This window comes from Gorilla gorilla, chromosome 15 (genome assembly GCF_029281585.2).
Source record: "Gorilla gorilla gorilla isolate KB3781 chromosome 15, NHGRI_mGorGor1-v2.1_pri, whole genome shotgun sequence".
Lineage (NCBI taxonomy): Eukaryota > Metazoa > Chordata > Mammalia > Primates > Hominidae > Gorilla > Gorilla gorilla.
In genome coordinates this window covers 117,301,097-117,318,310 of record NC_073239.2, presented here as the reverse complement: position 1 = coordinate 117,318,310, position 17,214 = coordinate 117,301,097, and the positions used below count along the sequence as shown (strand labels likewise).

The window sequence follows — 17,214 nt, the reverse complement described above, 5'->3', positions numbered from 1 at the left end:
TGTATAAACTGTAAGTGGAAATGTTTGTATTTCCCTTGGTAAGCAAATTGGGCTGTGTCTATTCTTTGTTTGCGATCTAATCCAGCAAGGCCAATTACCAGAATAGAGCTTTAGGGCATAGCATGACTAATCAGCTTAATTAGGCCTGCTTTTCTAAACACCAGGCTTCCAGGGGTGGCCGCTATGGACTCCTGCAAAAGAGTCTTTAATACATTTCCAGACTACCCAAGGGTACATTTTACCTTGTTTTTTTTTTTTCTCCAAGATAGTTTGATAAGACTCCAAAATGTGATGATGTAACTATTTCCCAATGAATCCCTCTTTAATTTATAACCTGAGAGCCTACATTTTTTGTCCTTGCTTTTATCTGTTTTAGTTGCTCTTACTATCCTTAGTGGCATCATTGGTTAAGTTAACGTAAATATTCATCTCAACCTGTGTGGTATGTAAAAACTAGTTCCAACGCAGAACTCCAGGAATCTCAATTAAAGGAGCTTGTCACACACGTTCTCTGTCATCAGTGGTCTTTGAGAAATCTTTAGCATACGAACTTTGTCATAAATGACAGTGTATATTGTGTCACTGCTACTGTCCCAAAGTGTTCATGGTAGCACTAGAATAACAGATAAAAATGAAGTGTTTTCGAGCCAATGACTTGCTGTGATTCTATGGGTAAGCTCCTCTACCTCTCTGAGTCTCAGATTCTTGAGCTGGAAAAGGACAGTGACAACAATGCCTGCCTTATAGGGTTGTGACACTAACTAAGGTAACACGTGTAAAAGCATTTAACATAGTGCCTGCCACAGAATAGGCATTCAGCAAATATCAGCTATTAGTAATACTTTTAGCCATCACTTTTATTTCCTCTCTCAGGATGAAATTGATTCTGCAGTAAAGATGTTGGTGTCGTTAAAAATGAGCTACAAAGCTGCCACGGGGGAGGATTACAAGGCTGACTGTCCTCCAGGGAACCCAGCACCTACCAGTAATCATGGCCCAGATGCCACAGAAGCTGAAGAGGATTTTGTGGACCCATGGACAGTACAGACAAGCAGTGCAAAAGGCATAGACTACGATAAGCTCATTGGTACGTCCTCTGCTTTCTTCCCAGAAAAAGCTGCAACTTTTAGAAGTGGTCCCATTGAGTTGATTCCATTGATGTTTTTAAATTTTGAATTAATCATAAATTCAGTGAAGCTTCAATGCCAAGAAAAAATGGATACTAAAATCTTTTGGTTGTGCATTATATTCCCAGAGGATTATTTTAAAATAAAATAACAATATAAAATATATTTCAAAATAATGATCTATAGTAGACAGCTTAATAGAAGCTTTTCCCTTTTTTTGAGCACTTCAGAACTTGGGAAAGGTCTATTGAAATGGCCGTTTATAACATTTAGTGGCTACAAGTCAATCATAGATTACTTAGGTTTCACCTCCAGTGATACTGACTACGGACCTAGAAGGCTGGAAGTCAGCTTAAGAGCAGTGACTTCTTACATCGGGCAAGTTCTTACTGTCATGCCCTTCCTTGAAGGCCTTCCTGCTCAGGAAAGACTGTTGCCATTCCATTGAAGTCTTTACTCTGAGATCATTGCTAATTATCAGAGAAGAAACAGAACTAAAATGTTTTCATCTAAGTCAAAGCCATTTTCCATGATTTCAGTATAGACTATCAATGAGGGAAAATTCACTTGAAGACAGACATTAATTCAGTTCAACAAATAAAGAATGTGAGAAATCATGGTTGTCAATGAATATAAATTTTACCTTAATAAACAAATATATATATATACATATTTATATATGTATATGTTTATATTTTATTGTCGAAAGTTGCTAGCTGGACCGCATTCTGAATATGTTTCCCATCAGAACCCAGTCTCAGGCAAAACAGCATTTTGTGTTGTAATTTATTTCCTGTTTTGTTGGTTGTGTTGATCTCAGCTGTTGTTTTAATCCAAAGACCTTTTACTTCATGTTGGGGGTAAGGACCTTTAGCAGAAGGCCTAAAGAGGTTTGTGTTCATTAAGATTGTGCATGGATCACTCACTTTTCACCTTCATTTCAGTAATATCTGATCACTAAACCTCCTGCCACCTAAGAAAGTCATCTCTTCTTTTTTTCCAGTTCGGTTTGGAAGTAGTAAAATTGACAAAGAGCTAATAAACCGAATAGAGAGAGCCACCGGCCAAAGACCACACCACTTCCTGCGCAGAGGCATCTTCTTCTCACACAGGTCAGGGGCTCTTCACCACAGGCCTTCTCACCTGTCCTCTTCTTTCAGTTCAAAAAAATCATAAGACACTGTCTTCATAAGCCACCTGGTACTGTGGGAAAAGTGATGGCCAGCTGTCGGAAGACTGAGATCCATCCTCTGTCCTGTCAGTAACCCACTGTGGGATCATGCTTGTCCATCACCCTCAGGCTCTTAGTTTTTTCATTTGTAGACTGCCCACCTCACAAGGTGGGAATCATATTAATAGCAGGTGAGATTCTTCCCAGATTACAGGCTGTAAATAAATTATAAAATGTCATGAAAACAAAAGAGAATAATATATCCAAGATCAGCATTTCCCACCCGACAAACAGTAGGCTTCCTGAGATTCCAAACCCTCTTCCTCCTATTGTATTGACTTGCTCATAAACAATACCAACAGACAAACCAACAGAGAATGCATGGAACAGATTATCTGTACCTTAGGCCGTAAATTCCATGCAGATAACATCAAGATATGGGCAGGTTCTGAAAGAGTTTCTGCCTCTCCCAACCTACAGTTATCTGGGCTGAGGCAGCCCCATTTTTGAAGCTGTGTCCATGGAATTTATGATCTGATGTAGGGTTGTACCGTTCTACTGGCACTTCACGGTTACAGGAGAACAACCCCAGGACAGAGCCCAGCAGTCTGCCCAAACACTTCAAATTCTACCTGCAAAGAACTCCAGGCCTTGCTCAACCCACTTTCTGGGCGGAATATAATAAAAAATTTTCCTTAATTCACATACTATAAAACTTTTTTTTTTTAAGTGTACAGTTAAGTGGGTTTTAGTATATTCACAAGGTTGTGAGACCATCATGACTATCTAATTCCAAAACATTTCATCACCCCAAAAGGAAACTTCTACCCATTAACCCATTTATGCCAGAAGTTGTAAAAATTTTTTGTGAAAAATCAGACCTTGGCGATCACCTTGAGCAGTAAGATATCAATAACTCCCACAAGTTTAGCATTCCAATTTTGGAACAGTAGGCATAAATGGGTTAACAGTCATCCCCCATTTCTCCCTCCCCACTGGCAACCATTAGTCTGCTTTCTCTATATCTAGATTTAGGCATTTTATATAAATGGGATCATGTAACATGTGGCCTTTTGTGTCTGGCTTCTTTTACTTGGCATAACATTTTCAAGGTTCCTCCATGTTGTAGCATGTATCCATACTGGATTCCTTTTTATTGCCAAATAATATTCCATTGAATGGATATACCTCACATTTTGTTTATTCATTCATTAGTTGATGGACGTTTGAGTTATTTTCACTTTTTGGTTATCAACAATGCTGCTCTGACCATTTGTATACAAGTTTTTGGGTGGATATATGTTTTCAATTCTCTTGGGCATATACCTCGAAATAGAATTAATGGCTTATATAGTAATTCCATGTTTAACTCTTTGAGGAACTGACAGACTTTTCTACAGGAACTGTATCATTTTACTTTCCCACCAGCAACATAGGAAGCTTCCCATTTCTCCACATCTTCACCCACTCTTGTTATTTTCCATGTTGTTGTGTTTTATAGCCATCCTAATAGGTGTGAAGTAGTATCTCATTGTGGTTTTGATTGTATTTCCCTAATGACAAGGATGTTGAGAATCTTTTCATGTGCTTATTAACAATTTTTATATCTTTAGAGAAATGTCTATTCAGATCCTTTGCCTACTTTTTAATTGGGTTGTCTTTTTATTGTTAGTTATAATAGTTCTTTCTATATTCTGGATACTAGTTTCTTATTCAAATATTACTTGCAAATATTTGCTCCCATTATATAGGTTGTCTCTTCACTCTACTGATAGTCCTTTGAAGTATGAAAGTTTTTAATTTTGATGAAGTCCAGTTTATTTTATCTTTGATTGATTGTGTTTTTGGTGTCATATCTGAGAAACCACTGACTAATCGAAGGTTGTGAAGATTTACACCTATGGTTTCTTCTCAGAGTTTTGTGGTTTTAGCTCTTACATTTCAGTTTCTGATCCTTTTTGAGTTAATTTTTGTATATTTGTGAGGTACAGCTCCAACTTCATTCTTTTGCTTGTGGGTATCCAATTGTCCCAGCACTGTTTTTTGAAAAGACTATTCTTGGCTGGGCGCAGTGGCTCACACCTGTAATCCCAGCACTTTGGGAGGCCAAGGCGGGCGGATCACGAGGTCAGGAGATCGAGACCACCCTGGCTAACACGGTGAAACCCCATCTCTACTAAAAATACAAAAAATTAGCCAGGTGTGGTGATGGGCGCCTGTAGTCCCAGCTACTCGGGAGGCTGAGGCAGGAGAATGGCGTGAACCCGGGAGGCGGAGCTTGCAGTGAGCCGAGATCGCACCACTGCACTCCAGCCTGGGTGACAGCGAGACTCCGTCTCAAAAAAAAATAAGAAAATGTGAGTACTCAAACATGGTTTTTTTTCAAGATTGTTTAGGTATTCTGGGCCCCTTGCATTTCCATATGAATTTCGGCTTTTCCATTTCTGCAAAAGCAGCAGCTGGGATTTTGATAGGGATTGCACTGGATCTGTAGATTCATTTGTGGAGTATTGCCATCTTAAAATATTAATTCATCTAATCCATGAACATGGGATGTCTTTTCACTTCTTTGATTTCTTTGATTGATGTTTTGTAATTTTCAGTGTATAGGTTTTGCACTTCTTTGCTTAGATTTATTCATTAGAATTTTATCTTTTTAATGCTATTGTAAATGGCATTTTCTTAATCTCATTTTGATTGTTCATTGCTACTATATAGAAATACAACTGATGGCCAGGCACGGTGGCTTACACCTGTAATCCCAACACTTTGGAAGGCTGAGGCAGGTGGATCACTTGAGGTCAGGAGTTCAAGACCAGCCTGACCAACATGGTGAAACCCCGTCTCTACTAAAAATACAAAATTGGGCAGGCATGGTGGCGGGCGCCTGTAATCCCAGCTACCCAAGAGGCTGAGGCAGGAGAATCACTTGAACCCAGGAGGCAGAGGTGGCAGTGACCCGAGATCGTGCCATTGCACTCCAGCCTGGGCAACAAGAGCAAAACTCCGTCTCAAAAAAAAAAAAAAAAATACAGTTGATGTTTGTGTATTAATCTTATATCCTGAAATTTTGCTGAGTTTATTAGCTCTAATGCTTTTTTTCTTTTTGCAGATTTGATAGGATTTCCTACATATAGGATTGTATCTCCTATGATTAGAGACAGTTTTACTTCCTCCTTTCCAATTTGGATTTTTTTTTCGTTCCTAATTTCTCTGACTTCAACTTTCAATAGGATGTTGAATAGTAGTGGTGAAAGTGAGCATCCTTGTCTTATTCCTGATCTTAGGGGAAAAACTTTCAGTAAAGACTGAATATACACCATTTAGTATAATGTTAGCTGTGAGCTTTCTATATACCCTTCAACATGTGTTTTTATTATGAAAAGATGTTAGATTTTATCAAATGCATTTTCTGTGTTTATTGATATGATCATGTGGGTTTTGGCCTCTATTTTATTAGTATGGTGTATCACATTGATAGGTTTTTGTGTGTTTAATCAACCTTGCATTCCTGCAACAAATTCTGCTTAATCATGGTGTTGAAAATCAATTTATTTTCAATCATGGTGTATAATCTTTTTTATATGTTGCTGGATTTGGTTTGTGAGTTGCTGAGGATTTTTACATCTGTGTTCATAAAGGATATTGGTCTATAGTTTTCTTTTAATGTCTTTGGTTTGGTATCAGGGTAATACTGGCCTCATAGAATGAGTTGGGAAGTATTTCTTATTCAATTTTTTTTGGAAAAGCTTGGGAAGGATTGGTATTCTTTTTTGAACATTTGATAGACTTTACCAGTGAAAATGGGGTTTTGGGCTTTTCTTTGTAGGAAGTTTTTTGATTACTAATTCAGTCTTTTTGTTTGTTCCAGATCTGTGTATATTTTCTGTTTCTTCTTGGGTTCGTTTCAGTAGTTTGTTTCTAGGAATTTGTCTATTTCATCAAGGTTATCTAATGTATTGGTATACAGTTATTCATAGTATTCCCTTATGTAGTAATCCTTTTTATTCCTATAAGGTCAGTAGTAATACCCCCTCTTATATTCCTGATTTTGGCCATTTGAGTCTTCTCTTTTATTCCACCCACCCCCCCCCCCCCCACACACACACACCCAGTCACTTTGGTTCAAAGTTTACTAATTTTATTGGTTTGTAGTCAGCATTTTTTATCTTAGCATGGCATGGTTCTTCTCACTGCCTTTGTGACTTATTTATTAACTGCAGTATAGTAATCCTGTAGCCTCTTGGCTTAGGAAAGCATAGGACCTGAGTCATTTGCCCATTCTCAGATTTCAAACTGCCCCTCTGTCTAATTTTGTCATCTGTAAAATTGGGGATTAAATGAGATCTACTATGCACAGTCAAGCTTCAAGTGGTGGGCAGGTAACTGAGTTCCCTTAGTAGCTGAATGAGTCTCTGCTGGAATCCATCCTCATAAAACATGATCTCAAAATTGGAACCCAGTAAATTTCTGCACGCTTGTCAGGAGCACCTCACCCCAGGACCAAGCACACAGTGAGTTCTCAGATGCTCCATATAAACACAAGAAAAGCAGCTCGTGGCACAGTTACATTTTTTTCTCTTCTGTAAGCCCATATGGTTAGTTGTGAGAACCAAAGAAGGATTCTTTCCTTCCAAAATTATGGGTTATTTTCTTTCCTTATTTCAAAAGCAGTATGTGAGCATTTCATGGGGAAAAAAAATGAAAACTAAGCCCAAAAACCAGAACACCCACAATTGTATCTGTCCAGAGATAAGCAATGTTGACCCTTGGCTTGGGGAATATAAGGAGAAGTTACTTTCAGAATACTGTTCTCTAGATTCTCCTATCCAGACCTCTGGAAAAGGTAGTTATTCCTCTTGTATTTGGGGACACTTTACCCAGAAACAAAGGACATTCATCCTGGAGTGTTGGTTTCCCACCCTGCTGAACATTGGAACTCCTCACGGAGCTTTTTAAAAATACAAATTCCCGGCCAGGCGCAGTGGCTCACACCTGTAATCCCAGCACTTTGGGAGGCCGAGGCAGGCAAATCACGCAGTCAGGAGTTCGAGACTAGCCTGGCCAACATGGTGAAACCCCGTCTCTATTAAAAACACAAAAAATTAGCTGGGCGTAGTGGCAGGTGCCTACTATGCCCAGCTACTCGGGAGGCTGAGGCAGGAGAATCGCTTGAACCCAGGAGGCGGAGGTTGCAGTGAGCAGAGATCACACCACTGCACTCCAGCCTGGGTGACAGAGTGAGACTCTGTCTCAAAAAGAAATAAATAAATAAACAAACAAACAAACACATTCCCAGAGAGCGCCTCAGATCCATTGAATCAGTCTCTGGAGGTGGGGCGCAGGCAGCTGTGATTGGAAGCAGCCTGGTAGGGAGGGGGATGACTCTAGAGTGACTTGCAGATGAAGATACCTAGTCCCAAGCTGGCTGAGGGGCCCAGATAGATCTCCAACTGGGGACTTGACCTCTGAACTCCCAGAGGACAATTCTTACTTTCCCTGCCAAGCCAGGACTGTCTGGTCCCATGCAGTTTGCCTGGTATTGGTCTGAGAGTCCTCGGGGCTGGGTGATTCTGAGCAAGGATCATATGGCGTTGGCCTGGTATCCCCAGGGAAGTGTACCAAGCTCACAGTATGTCGGCACTGATGTTTGGAGGGATTCCAAGAGTCCCAGTAACTGCACAGCTGGATCCATCTTTTAAACACATTATTCCAAACCTACACATCTTGTCTTTTAAAACACTCACAGGAGAAACCATTTCAGTAGAAGTTTCCTGTCTATATTTATATCATAAGCACCAAAGGTAACAAATTCTAGTTATTATCCATGTTGTTTCGTCTCTGTCTATATTTTTCATTTCCAAAAGTGCATTAGTGCCTTGATATTTTTCTCAGAAAATCATACTCTTCCTCTTCTTTTTCCTTTAGAGATATGAATCAGGTTCTTGATGCCTATGAAAATAAGAAGCCATTTTATCTGTACACGGGCCGGGGCCCCTCTTCTGAAGCAATGCATGTAGGTCACCTCATTCCATTTATTTTCACAAAGTAAGTATTGGATCTTATGGCTTTTCTTACTCTCTTAGTGAATTGAGAATGTTGCTTATAAACCATGTTTAGAACTGACAAGATCATGCTAGTTCATTTGCTGAGCAACCAAGATGTCAAGAGTTGGCACTTTTTTGGCTTCCATTCACTTTGTTCCTGGGCTCACTTTAGAGGACCATGGAGTGATGGGGAGAGCGCAGCTTTGGAGTCAGCCAGGCCTGCTCCTCTTCTCATCCCGCTCCCCGTCCGCATGGCCATGGGCCGGCTACTTCTCTGAGCCTAAGTTTCCACATCTGCAAGATGAGAGTGAAGATACCTACCTCATAAAACTACCGTAAAGCTTCAAAACAAAGTGTGTAGAGCAGCTAACACAGAGCACACAGGGCCATCTTGGTCAATAAATGGTAGTAGACCTTATCATTATCCATAGTCAAATTCATATCACAATTCAAATTGTGATTTTGTAGGCAAGGAAGTTTTAACATGCATTGTAAGTAGGAGCTGTGTTTTCAGATGCACGATGGCGTTCCTCCACAGGGGAGATGAGACGTCAGCTTTCTCCCCCTGTGTTTCTTTAGGTGGCTCCAGGATGTATTTAACGTGCCCTTGGTCATCCAGATGACGGATGACGAGAAGTATCTGTGGAAGGACCTGACCCTGGACCAGGCCTATAGCTATGCTGTGGAGAATGCCAAGGACATCATCGCCTGTGGCTTTGACATCAACAAGACTTTCATATTCTCTGACCTGGACTACATGGGGTAAGGAGAAAACGTCTGGCTGCCTTTTCAATAGGTAGAGGAGGATGTCAAGTTGTCATGACCACAGCTAAATTCGAAACAACTGAAATGGTCTTAAGGCCTAGTAAATGTTCTTCTTCCTTTATTAAATGCTATGAGTGGCCAGCCATGGTGGCTCACACCTGTAATGCCAGCACTTTGGGAGGCCAAGGTGGGCGGGTCACGAGATCAGGAGTTCAAGACCAGCCTGACCAACATGGTGAAACCCCATCTGTATTGAAAATACAAAAATTAGTTGGGTGTGGTGGTGCGCACCTATAAGCCCAGCTACTCAGGAGGCTGAAGCAGGAGAATAGCTTGAACCCCGGAGGTGGAGGTTACAGTGACTTGAGATCGTGCCATTGCACTCCAGCCTGGGCAACAGAGCAAGACTCCATCTCAAAAAGGAAAAAAAAAATGCTATGAGCTGGTTTATTGGTTTTATTTACCAATAATTTTGAAAGTGAAAAGCTGTGTATGTACATAGAAAGGATTAAGTGATATCAGTATCTTAAAGACTCGATTATTGTCTCCATAATTACATTTACAGAAATTTAAAATATGGGCTCAGCCACAGCATGATGGCATCTCAGATTTTCATCCTCAGCTGTGCCAGGAAGTCCTGCCTTGCAGTTTCTCACCAAGGATAGTCAGTCTTCCAGAGTTATGTCTTCCTCCTTTTCAACACACCTTTTCCTCACAGAGAAAAGACTCAGTGGTTACACAGTTTCCTCAGTCTAGTTCTTTTAATCAGCCATTTAATAAACCAAAATATTTCATTCTGAAAATCCTTCAAGTTTCATCCCAAATGATTACCAAGAAATGTGTTAGAAAAATAAGACTTTGGTCAACCATCACAAGAAGGATACTATCTAGCTCAACAAATATTTCTTGAGCACCTGAGTTGTGGTACTCCCCTAAGGTGAGATACTCTTCTAAGTCATAGTACTTCCCTAAGGCGTGGTCTCTCCTAAGGCATGGTACTCCCCTAAGGCGTGTTACTCCACTCCCCAAAGACGTGTTACTCCTCCCCTAAAGTGATTCCCCAGGAGGAGTGGGTTCATTGCTATGCCCCTGCAGCCCAGGTTGGGCTCTGAGCAGGCCCTCCCATGTTAGCTCACCATCAGGGACCATGCCGAGGCAGGATAAGAGGGACACTAAAGGGGCAGGTGAGCAGTGAGCACAGGAGGACTTGCTTAGAGCCGCATCCCCAGAATGTTCCCTCTTATAAGACCTTAAAACTGAGTAGTGGCAGCCAGGCGTGGTGGCTCATGCCTGTAATCCCAGCACTTTGGGAGGCTGAGGTGGGTGGATCAAAAGGTCAGGAGGTCAGGAGTTCGAGACCAGCCTGGCCAATATGGTGAAACCCCATCTCTACTAAAAACACAAGAATTAGCCGGGTGTGGTGGCGTGCTCCTGTAGTTGCAGCTACTTGGGAGGCTAAGGCAGAAGAATCGCTTGAACCTGGGAGGCGGAGGTTGCAGTGAGCCGAGATCGTGCCACTGCATTCCAGCCTGGGCAACAGGGTGAGACTCTGTCTCAAAAAAAAAAAAAAAAAAAAAAAAAAAAAAAAAAAAAAACTGAGTAGTGGTTTTATATCCATTGAGAGCAATGTATACCCTGATAGGAAATCTCGCCCTTCTATCAGCCAGTAAAACTGTTAGTTTTTTCTTTTTCTTTTTGTTTTTGAGATGGAGTCTCGCTCTGTCACCCAGGCTGGAGTGCAGTGGCGCAATCTCGGCTCACTGCAAGCTCCGCCTCTCAGGTTCACACCATTCTCTTGCCTCAGCCTCCCAAGTAGCTGGGACTACAGGTGCCCGCCACCATGTCTGGCTAATTTTTTGTATTTTTAGTAGAGACGGGGTTTCACTGTGTTAGCCAGGATGGTCTCGATCTTCTGACCTCGTGATCTGCCTGCCTCAGCCTCCCAAAGCACTGGGATTACAGGCATGAGCCACCACGCCCAGCACCTATTAGATCTTTTAAAATTACTTCTCTTGGTTCAGCCATGTGAGCATGGAGGCCCTGTGGCATCCTTGAAGGAAGGAAAATAGACATGGATCCAGATCCTGGCACCTGGGTTTAGTGGCTGTGTGTCATAGCAGCCGTGTCCATGAAATGGGATCAAACAAGAACATAGATGTCATCATTAGCATAATTTTCTTTTTTTTTTTTTTTTTTTTTTTTTTGAGACAGAGTCTCACTCATGGGTTTTGCCATGTTGGCCAGGCTGGTCTTGAACTCCTGACCTCAAGTGATCCTCCCCGCCTCAGCCTCCCTAAGTGCTGCAATTACAGGTGTGAGCCACCATGCCCAGCCTTGTTAGTATAATTTTCATGGCACTTTATTTCCTTATTCTCACCCCATTCCATACAATGATTCAACTGATTGAACCTCTGCAGAGACAACTGTGGGTTCTGCTTCTCCTTTTCCAGTCAGGCAGTGCTGCTGGCATTGCTCAGTAGCTGCTATCCTCTTCCCACACCACCACTGCCCCCACCAGCCAGTGATCTCCCTAAAACTCAGAGCTAATCTCATCTTCCACTTGCGGGTCTTTCCCAGTTCTCCTCCTTAGATGACATTGAGAATTCTCACCTTTCACTTGGCACACGAGCCCTTTCGTGATCGGCCCTGTGTTCCTCTCCAGCGTCACTGCTACCTCCAGCTCAGTGGAACAGCTTGCAGTTCCACATCCTTCTCCTTTGTACATGCTCTGTGCTGCCCAGAATTCCCACCCACTCTCCTGACCCTGCCACTCCCAGCTTAGCTAATTCCTACACTTTCTTCCAAAGGCATGATCAAGCATCACCTTTTCCTAGGAGCTTTCCCTCCCCACAGCCAAATTTCGATGCCCCTCTCTGGTCCTCCATCACACTGGGCCTTACCTCTGCCACATCTGGTACAGTGTGGCCCTCTCCCCACTAGCTGAGTAAGACACATAGTTCCTGAATTTGTGCTGTCTGTGGCCCATCCCCTCCTGGGCCCCACAGACACAGCAGAAGCAAAGCTGAGCCCCTTCGTCGATAGATATAAATGCTGGTGGTGAGACAAGAGCAAGTGCCTATAATAGTCCATGAAGCTGATTCAGCCAATAGATGCACGATAGGGTAGATGAACTTTTGAACAGTCCATGTGAAAAGACCACCACCTGAGCAACCCCACTTTCAGCGCTCTCTGAACGTGGAGTGAGGCCGCCGTTCCCCGTGCTGTCTCTTTGGCAACTGCGGTTGCAGCTCCTGACCAGCCTCCACCTTTGCTAAATAAGAACTTCCTTTTTTTTTTTTTTTTTTTTTTTTTGAGATGGAGTCTTGCTCTGTCGCCCAAACTGGAGAGCAGTGGCATGATCTCGGCTTACTGCAATATCTGCCTCCTGGGTTCAAGCAATTCTCATGCCTCAGCCTCCTGAGTAGCTGGGATTACAGGCGCCCGCCACCACACCCAGCTAATTTTTGTATTTTTAGTAGAAACGGAGTTTCACCATGTTGGCCAGGCTGGTCTCCAACTCCTGACCTCAAGTGATCCACCCGCCTCGACCACCCAAAGTGCTGGGATGCGTGAGCCACTGCACCTGGTCAGGAACTTCCTTTTTCTTTACAAACATGGAGTAAAGATGGAACCCACACAGTATGTCAACAAAAGAGTCGATGATATCTTTTCTTGAAAGGCATTTTATATTGAACCTAAAGTGAGGAGAGACATTTTAAAGGGTAAATCCTCTATTCAAACATTTTACTTTAAGAGTTTCTTCTAAACATTTGAGCATTTTACTTTTCTTTCTTGAATTTAACTCAAAATCTGTATCTTTGGCTTAATAAAGCTCCTTCCTGGTGTTTAGGAGCTGGAAATTCAACAAAGCCAGCCATCGCCCTCTTTTGAGTGGGAGGGAGGTGGTGAGGCCTCCATGAGGGAGGAGGCCAGTGCAGTTCCCCCTGCACATTGCACATGGCCCCAGAACGGCCTTCCTGCCCAGGGCCCTGAGGGATGCAAAGGCACTGAGCTGGGAGTCTGAAAACTTGTGTTCCAGACCCAGCTCTGCCCCTGCCTGGTCTTGTTCCCTTGGGCAAGTCCTTAAATCTCTGAGCTTCCATGTTCCTGTGAGGAAGGGAGCTGGGTGCTAGTGGGGGGCAGCATAGCAGAGGTTGCAAGTGCTCTGCTTGATGGCCGTCCACTGTGTGGCCCGGGCATGGGAGGAGCCGTCCACTGTGTGGCCCGGGCATGGGAGGAGCCGTCCACTGTGTGGCCCGGGCATGGGAGGAGCCATCCACTGTGTGGCCCGGGCATGGGAGGAGCTCCTGTCTGCCTGCTTTCTCCACTCTGCTCCTTTGTTCTACAAATATTTATTGGACATCTGCTATATGCCAGACTCATGCTGGGGGTACAGCAGGGAGCAAAACCATTATCTCAGCAGCTGTGTAAAGCCTCTCTTCTAATGGGGAGAATCAGCTAACAGGTGATCAATCAGGTGATAATAAGTTCTATGGTGATAATAGGGACAAAGGGCAGGGGTAGAGAAGACTGTGGTCAGGAGATGATAGTGCCTGCACTGCATGTAAAGTGCTTCAAGCCACGCCTGGCACCTGGGGAGTGCTCAGTAAATGTTGTAATCTAAAATCTCTTCCCACTTTAAACCCTGTCTGAGAGTGAAAAGCAGGTGCCCTCCCTGGGGTAACTGGTGGTTCAGCCACATGTGATATACAGTTAAGTGTGTTCACTGCAGCCAGTGAGAAGCCTCCATGTGCCGGCACTGGCATGGCTGCTTTGCGTGATGGGTCCGTCCCAGCTGTGCAGGGGGACAGCCGTCCCTTGAGGGGAGGATCACGCGTGCTCACGGTGCAGCACCTGCATTCACCCTGCAGCCAGCACAGTGGCAGCAGCTTGCAGCAAGTAATGACCAGTCTTCTAAGAAAGGGCAGCGTGCTCTAACTCAGAAATACCAGTCAGACGCCGCAAAGCTACAGTCCTGCCACAGTTTGGGGGTACTGGAGACTTTCCCTCCTTGTAGGGGTTAGGGTGTCCCAGGTGCCTCAATCCCAAGGGCGCATCAAGTCTTTGCTGCAGCCCATCTCCCCAGGTGACAGACAGCTGCTGTCCTTACTGGCTGTGAGGCCTGCTGCGGTGCCGAGGAGGGACCCTCCCTGCCTGCGGTATTCTTGGCTTGCTTGGCAGGAGGACAAAGGCCGCATCTTCCCAGGCAGTGCTGCTGTTGGCTGTGCTCTTGCTCTCTGTTGTTTCCATTGTGCTGAGTGGGTGACACAGATGCTGGGTTCTCCTGGCATGCCCCTTCACAGTACTGCGCCCGCCCTCTCCAGTGCCCCCCAGGGCCTGAAACTCAGCCGGCTGCTAGGTGAAAGACACAGTCCATCCCTCCTGTGCTGCCTCTGCTCAACCTGGACAGACCTTGGCACTGACCTTGACCGTTACAGGCCTCCCAGCATTGTGCTTCGCCCAGCACAAACGGCCAGTGTCCCTGCACTCCTGACACCCCACCCCACCTGCACAAAGACATTCAGTAGTTCTCCGCCCTGCCCCAAAAGTCTAAACTCTTCTAAAGGATAAGATGTGGTGAGAAAAGCATAGGCTTTGGGGCCAGGTGAATCTGTGTTGGGATCCCAGCCCCTGTACTCACTGGGCCTGTGACTATGACCCTGAACTTCTTTGAGCCTAGTCTTTAACTGTAAGGTGGAGGCAATGCTACTACTTTGAAGGGGATTTTAGGAGTATTGACACATATGCAGCATCTAGCACAGCTCCTGCCACATGGTGCAAACACTTAAAAGACACCAGCCTTCCCCCTTTTCCCTCGTAGTGTCTAACACATGGTAGGGCCTAGAGAAAAAACTACTGAATATAGTAATACAAAGATGCAATATAAGAAGCCACTTGAAATATAAGAAGCCACTTGGCTGGGCGTGATGGCTCACACCTGTAATCCCAGCACTTTGGGAGGCCAAGGCAGGTGGATCACCTGAGGTCAGGAGTTTGAGACCAGCCTGGACAACATGGTGAAACCCCATCTCTACTAAAAATACAAAAATTAGCCAGGCATGGTGGTGAGCAGCTGTAATCCCAGCTACTCAGGAGGCTGAGGCAGGAGAATTGCTTGAACCCAAGAGATGGAGGTTGCAGTGAGTCAAGATCATGCCACTGCACTCCAGCCTGGGCTACAGAGTGAGACTCTGTCTCAAAACAAAAAAAAAGAAGCCACTCTGGGTTCTGCCAAACCCCTACACCCCACTGTGTTTGCTTCTTCTTCAGCCTAGTTCCTTCTGGTAGCGGAATGGCTGCCACAGATTCAGGCCTGGTACCCACACCCCTCACCATCCAGAAGAGAGAGTTGGGTTGCTTGAATCAGCCACTGTGGCCTAGCCCTGTTGCTGTGGATAGGGTCAGTTCTGCCCAAACAGCAGTGGGGAGCAGTGGCCAGAGACTAGGAGGACCAGCTGCACTGAAACAGGCCTTCCTCCTTCTCGGGCCGTGGGTTTCTATCCATACGCTCATCCGACAACAAGCAGATGGTCTCCCACAACACAGTATTTCTCAACTAAGAAGCTCCTGGGGGCTCCCAGACTTGAGCTCCACAGCCCACTGAACTGCTGACCCTGGCAGAATTTAAATTTTTCATGCTAGCTGCAAGTCTCTGAATCTGCTTGTGTTCTTGCCTTGTTTGTATGTCTGCTTCACGTTGGTTTCACACTGGTTTCTGCCTTTCCCAGTCAACTCCACAGGTAAACGTGTGTCTGCTTTGCCTGATGAAGGTATCTTTGCCTACAGATGACTTCCTGGTACCTTCCCGGTGCTTATGTGTTGACCACAATGTGGCCCCGAGTCTGGCCCATGCCACTACTCATTGGCATCCAATTTTAATAACTGTGACTTTGCCTTCAGTGAAGGCCGCCCTCCCGTTTGGGATTTCATTCTCATTGTCTTTGCAGGATGAGCTCAGGTTTCTACAAAAATGTGGTGAAGATTCAAAAGCATGTTACCTTCAACCAAGTGAAAGGCATTTTCGGCTTCACTGACAGCGACTGCATTGGTAAGGGGCCCACTGCTGCTGTGGACCACTCCCTGCACCCTTCAAAAAGGAGCAGAGTTCTGGAGGAGACACATGCCTGGTTTAAATATCTCTGAGATGTTAGCGTTTGCAACTGTCTCTTTAAGTAGGACGCCCAGGCGTGGGTGGGTCATCGTTGTCCTGGAATCTGACTAGCTAGTGTAATGCATTGAGCAGCTTCTCTGGGTTGGGTGAAGCTGCACTTCAGGATGTGAGTCTGTCCCTCTCTTGTCACCCGTCTTAAGGTTTAGAAGAAAGAAAAATCTAAGGATGACTTTGGAGTTCCAACAGCTCTGGTGGGACCCCAGTCAGTGTAGGGTGGCCTTGGATGGAACCCAGGGGTGATGAAGAAGAACAGCTGGGTCTGCTGTCCATGAGAGGGCCTTTGAGTCTTTGTCTCCCTGGGCCTCAGTGTCTCCACATGTAAGATGAGGGGCTTGACTTGAGGTCTTCTGGAGCCTTCCCACCCCTGCCCTGCTCTCCTTCCATGGCTCCACCCCAGCAGATGTGCAAATGGTTTGCCTCCCACCTGCATGCCTTCATGGCCCTCTCCATAAATTTCCATGTGTCTTTCAGATGCATTGGCTTCGTACACTTTTAGACTTTTGGTCCTTGAGACTTGTGGCTGGGCCTTCTGATCCCCTCCTCTACTTGATGTTTGGTGCATGGCTTCAGGCCTAGCAGGCCCCTGAGGCCTTCAGTCAGCTGCCAGCCAAGCCAGCTCCCTGGGATGTGCTGCCGGGGCTCTCCATGAGGAGCATTCACCCTGCTTGGAGCCAGAGCCGCAGCGGCGTGTGCTCCACGGCGTCGGGGTCACACTGGGCCAGCCGCGTGCCCAGGGCCCGGAAACATCTGAGCTCACCCAAGGGTCTGGGTGCCGCCACTTGGTGGGGGCTGGCGTGGCACCACCTGTCAGGGGCCATAGAGAGGTCAAAAGTTCTGCTTCTGCAGGTCTAAGCAAATACTAATGACAGTAATAACAGCAACAACATCCAAAACACTAAACACTTTTAAATATCAAAATACATTCATCATAAC

At 44.9% G+C, this 17,214-nt stretch overlaps 1 protein-coding gene across 4 annotated transcripts in view; it reads left to right on the top strand.

The window, feature by feature from the left end:
* Nucleotides 1–17,214, top strand: part of WARS1 (tryptophanyl-tRNA synthetase 1) — a 42,756-nt gene that overhangs the window by 15,278 nt on the left and 10,264 nt on the right. For all 4 annotated transcript variants that reach the window (XM_004055685.5, XM_004055684.5, XM_004055687.5 and 1 more), the window contains 5 exons: nt 874–1,087; nt 2,131–2,239; nt 8,227–8,346; nt 8,925–9,107; nt 16,058–16,158. In XM_004055685.5, the coding sequence (XP_004055733.2) occupies nt 874–1,087; nt 2,131–2,239; nt 8,227–8,346; nt 8,925–9,107; nt 16,058–16,158 (727 nt within the window). The remainder of the gene's footprint in view (nt 1–873; nt 1,088–2,130; nt 2,240–8,226; nt 8,347–8,924; nt 9,108–16,057; nt 16,159–17,214) is intronic.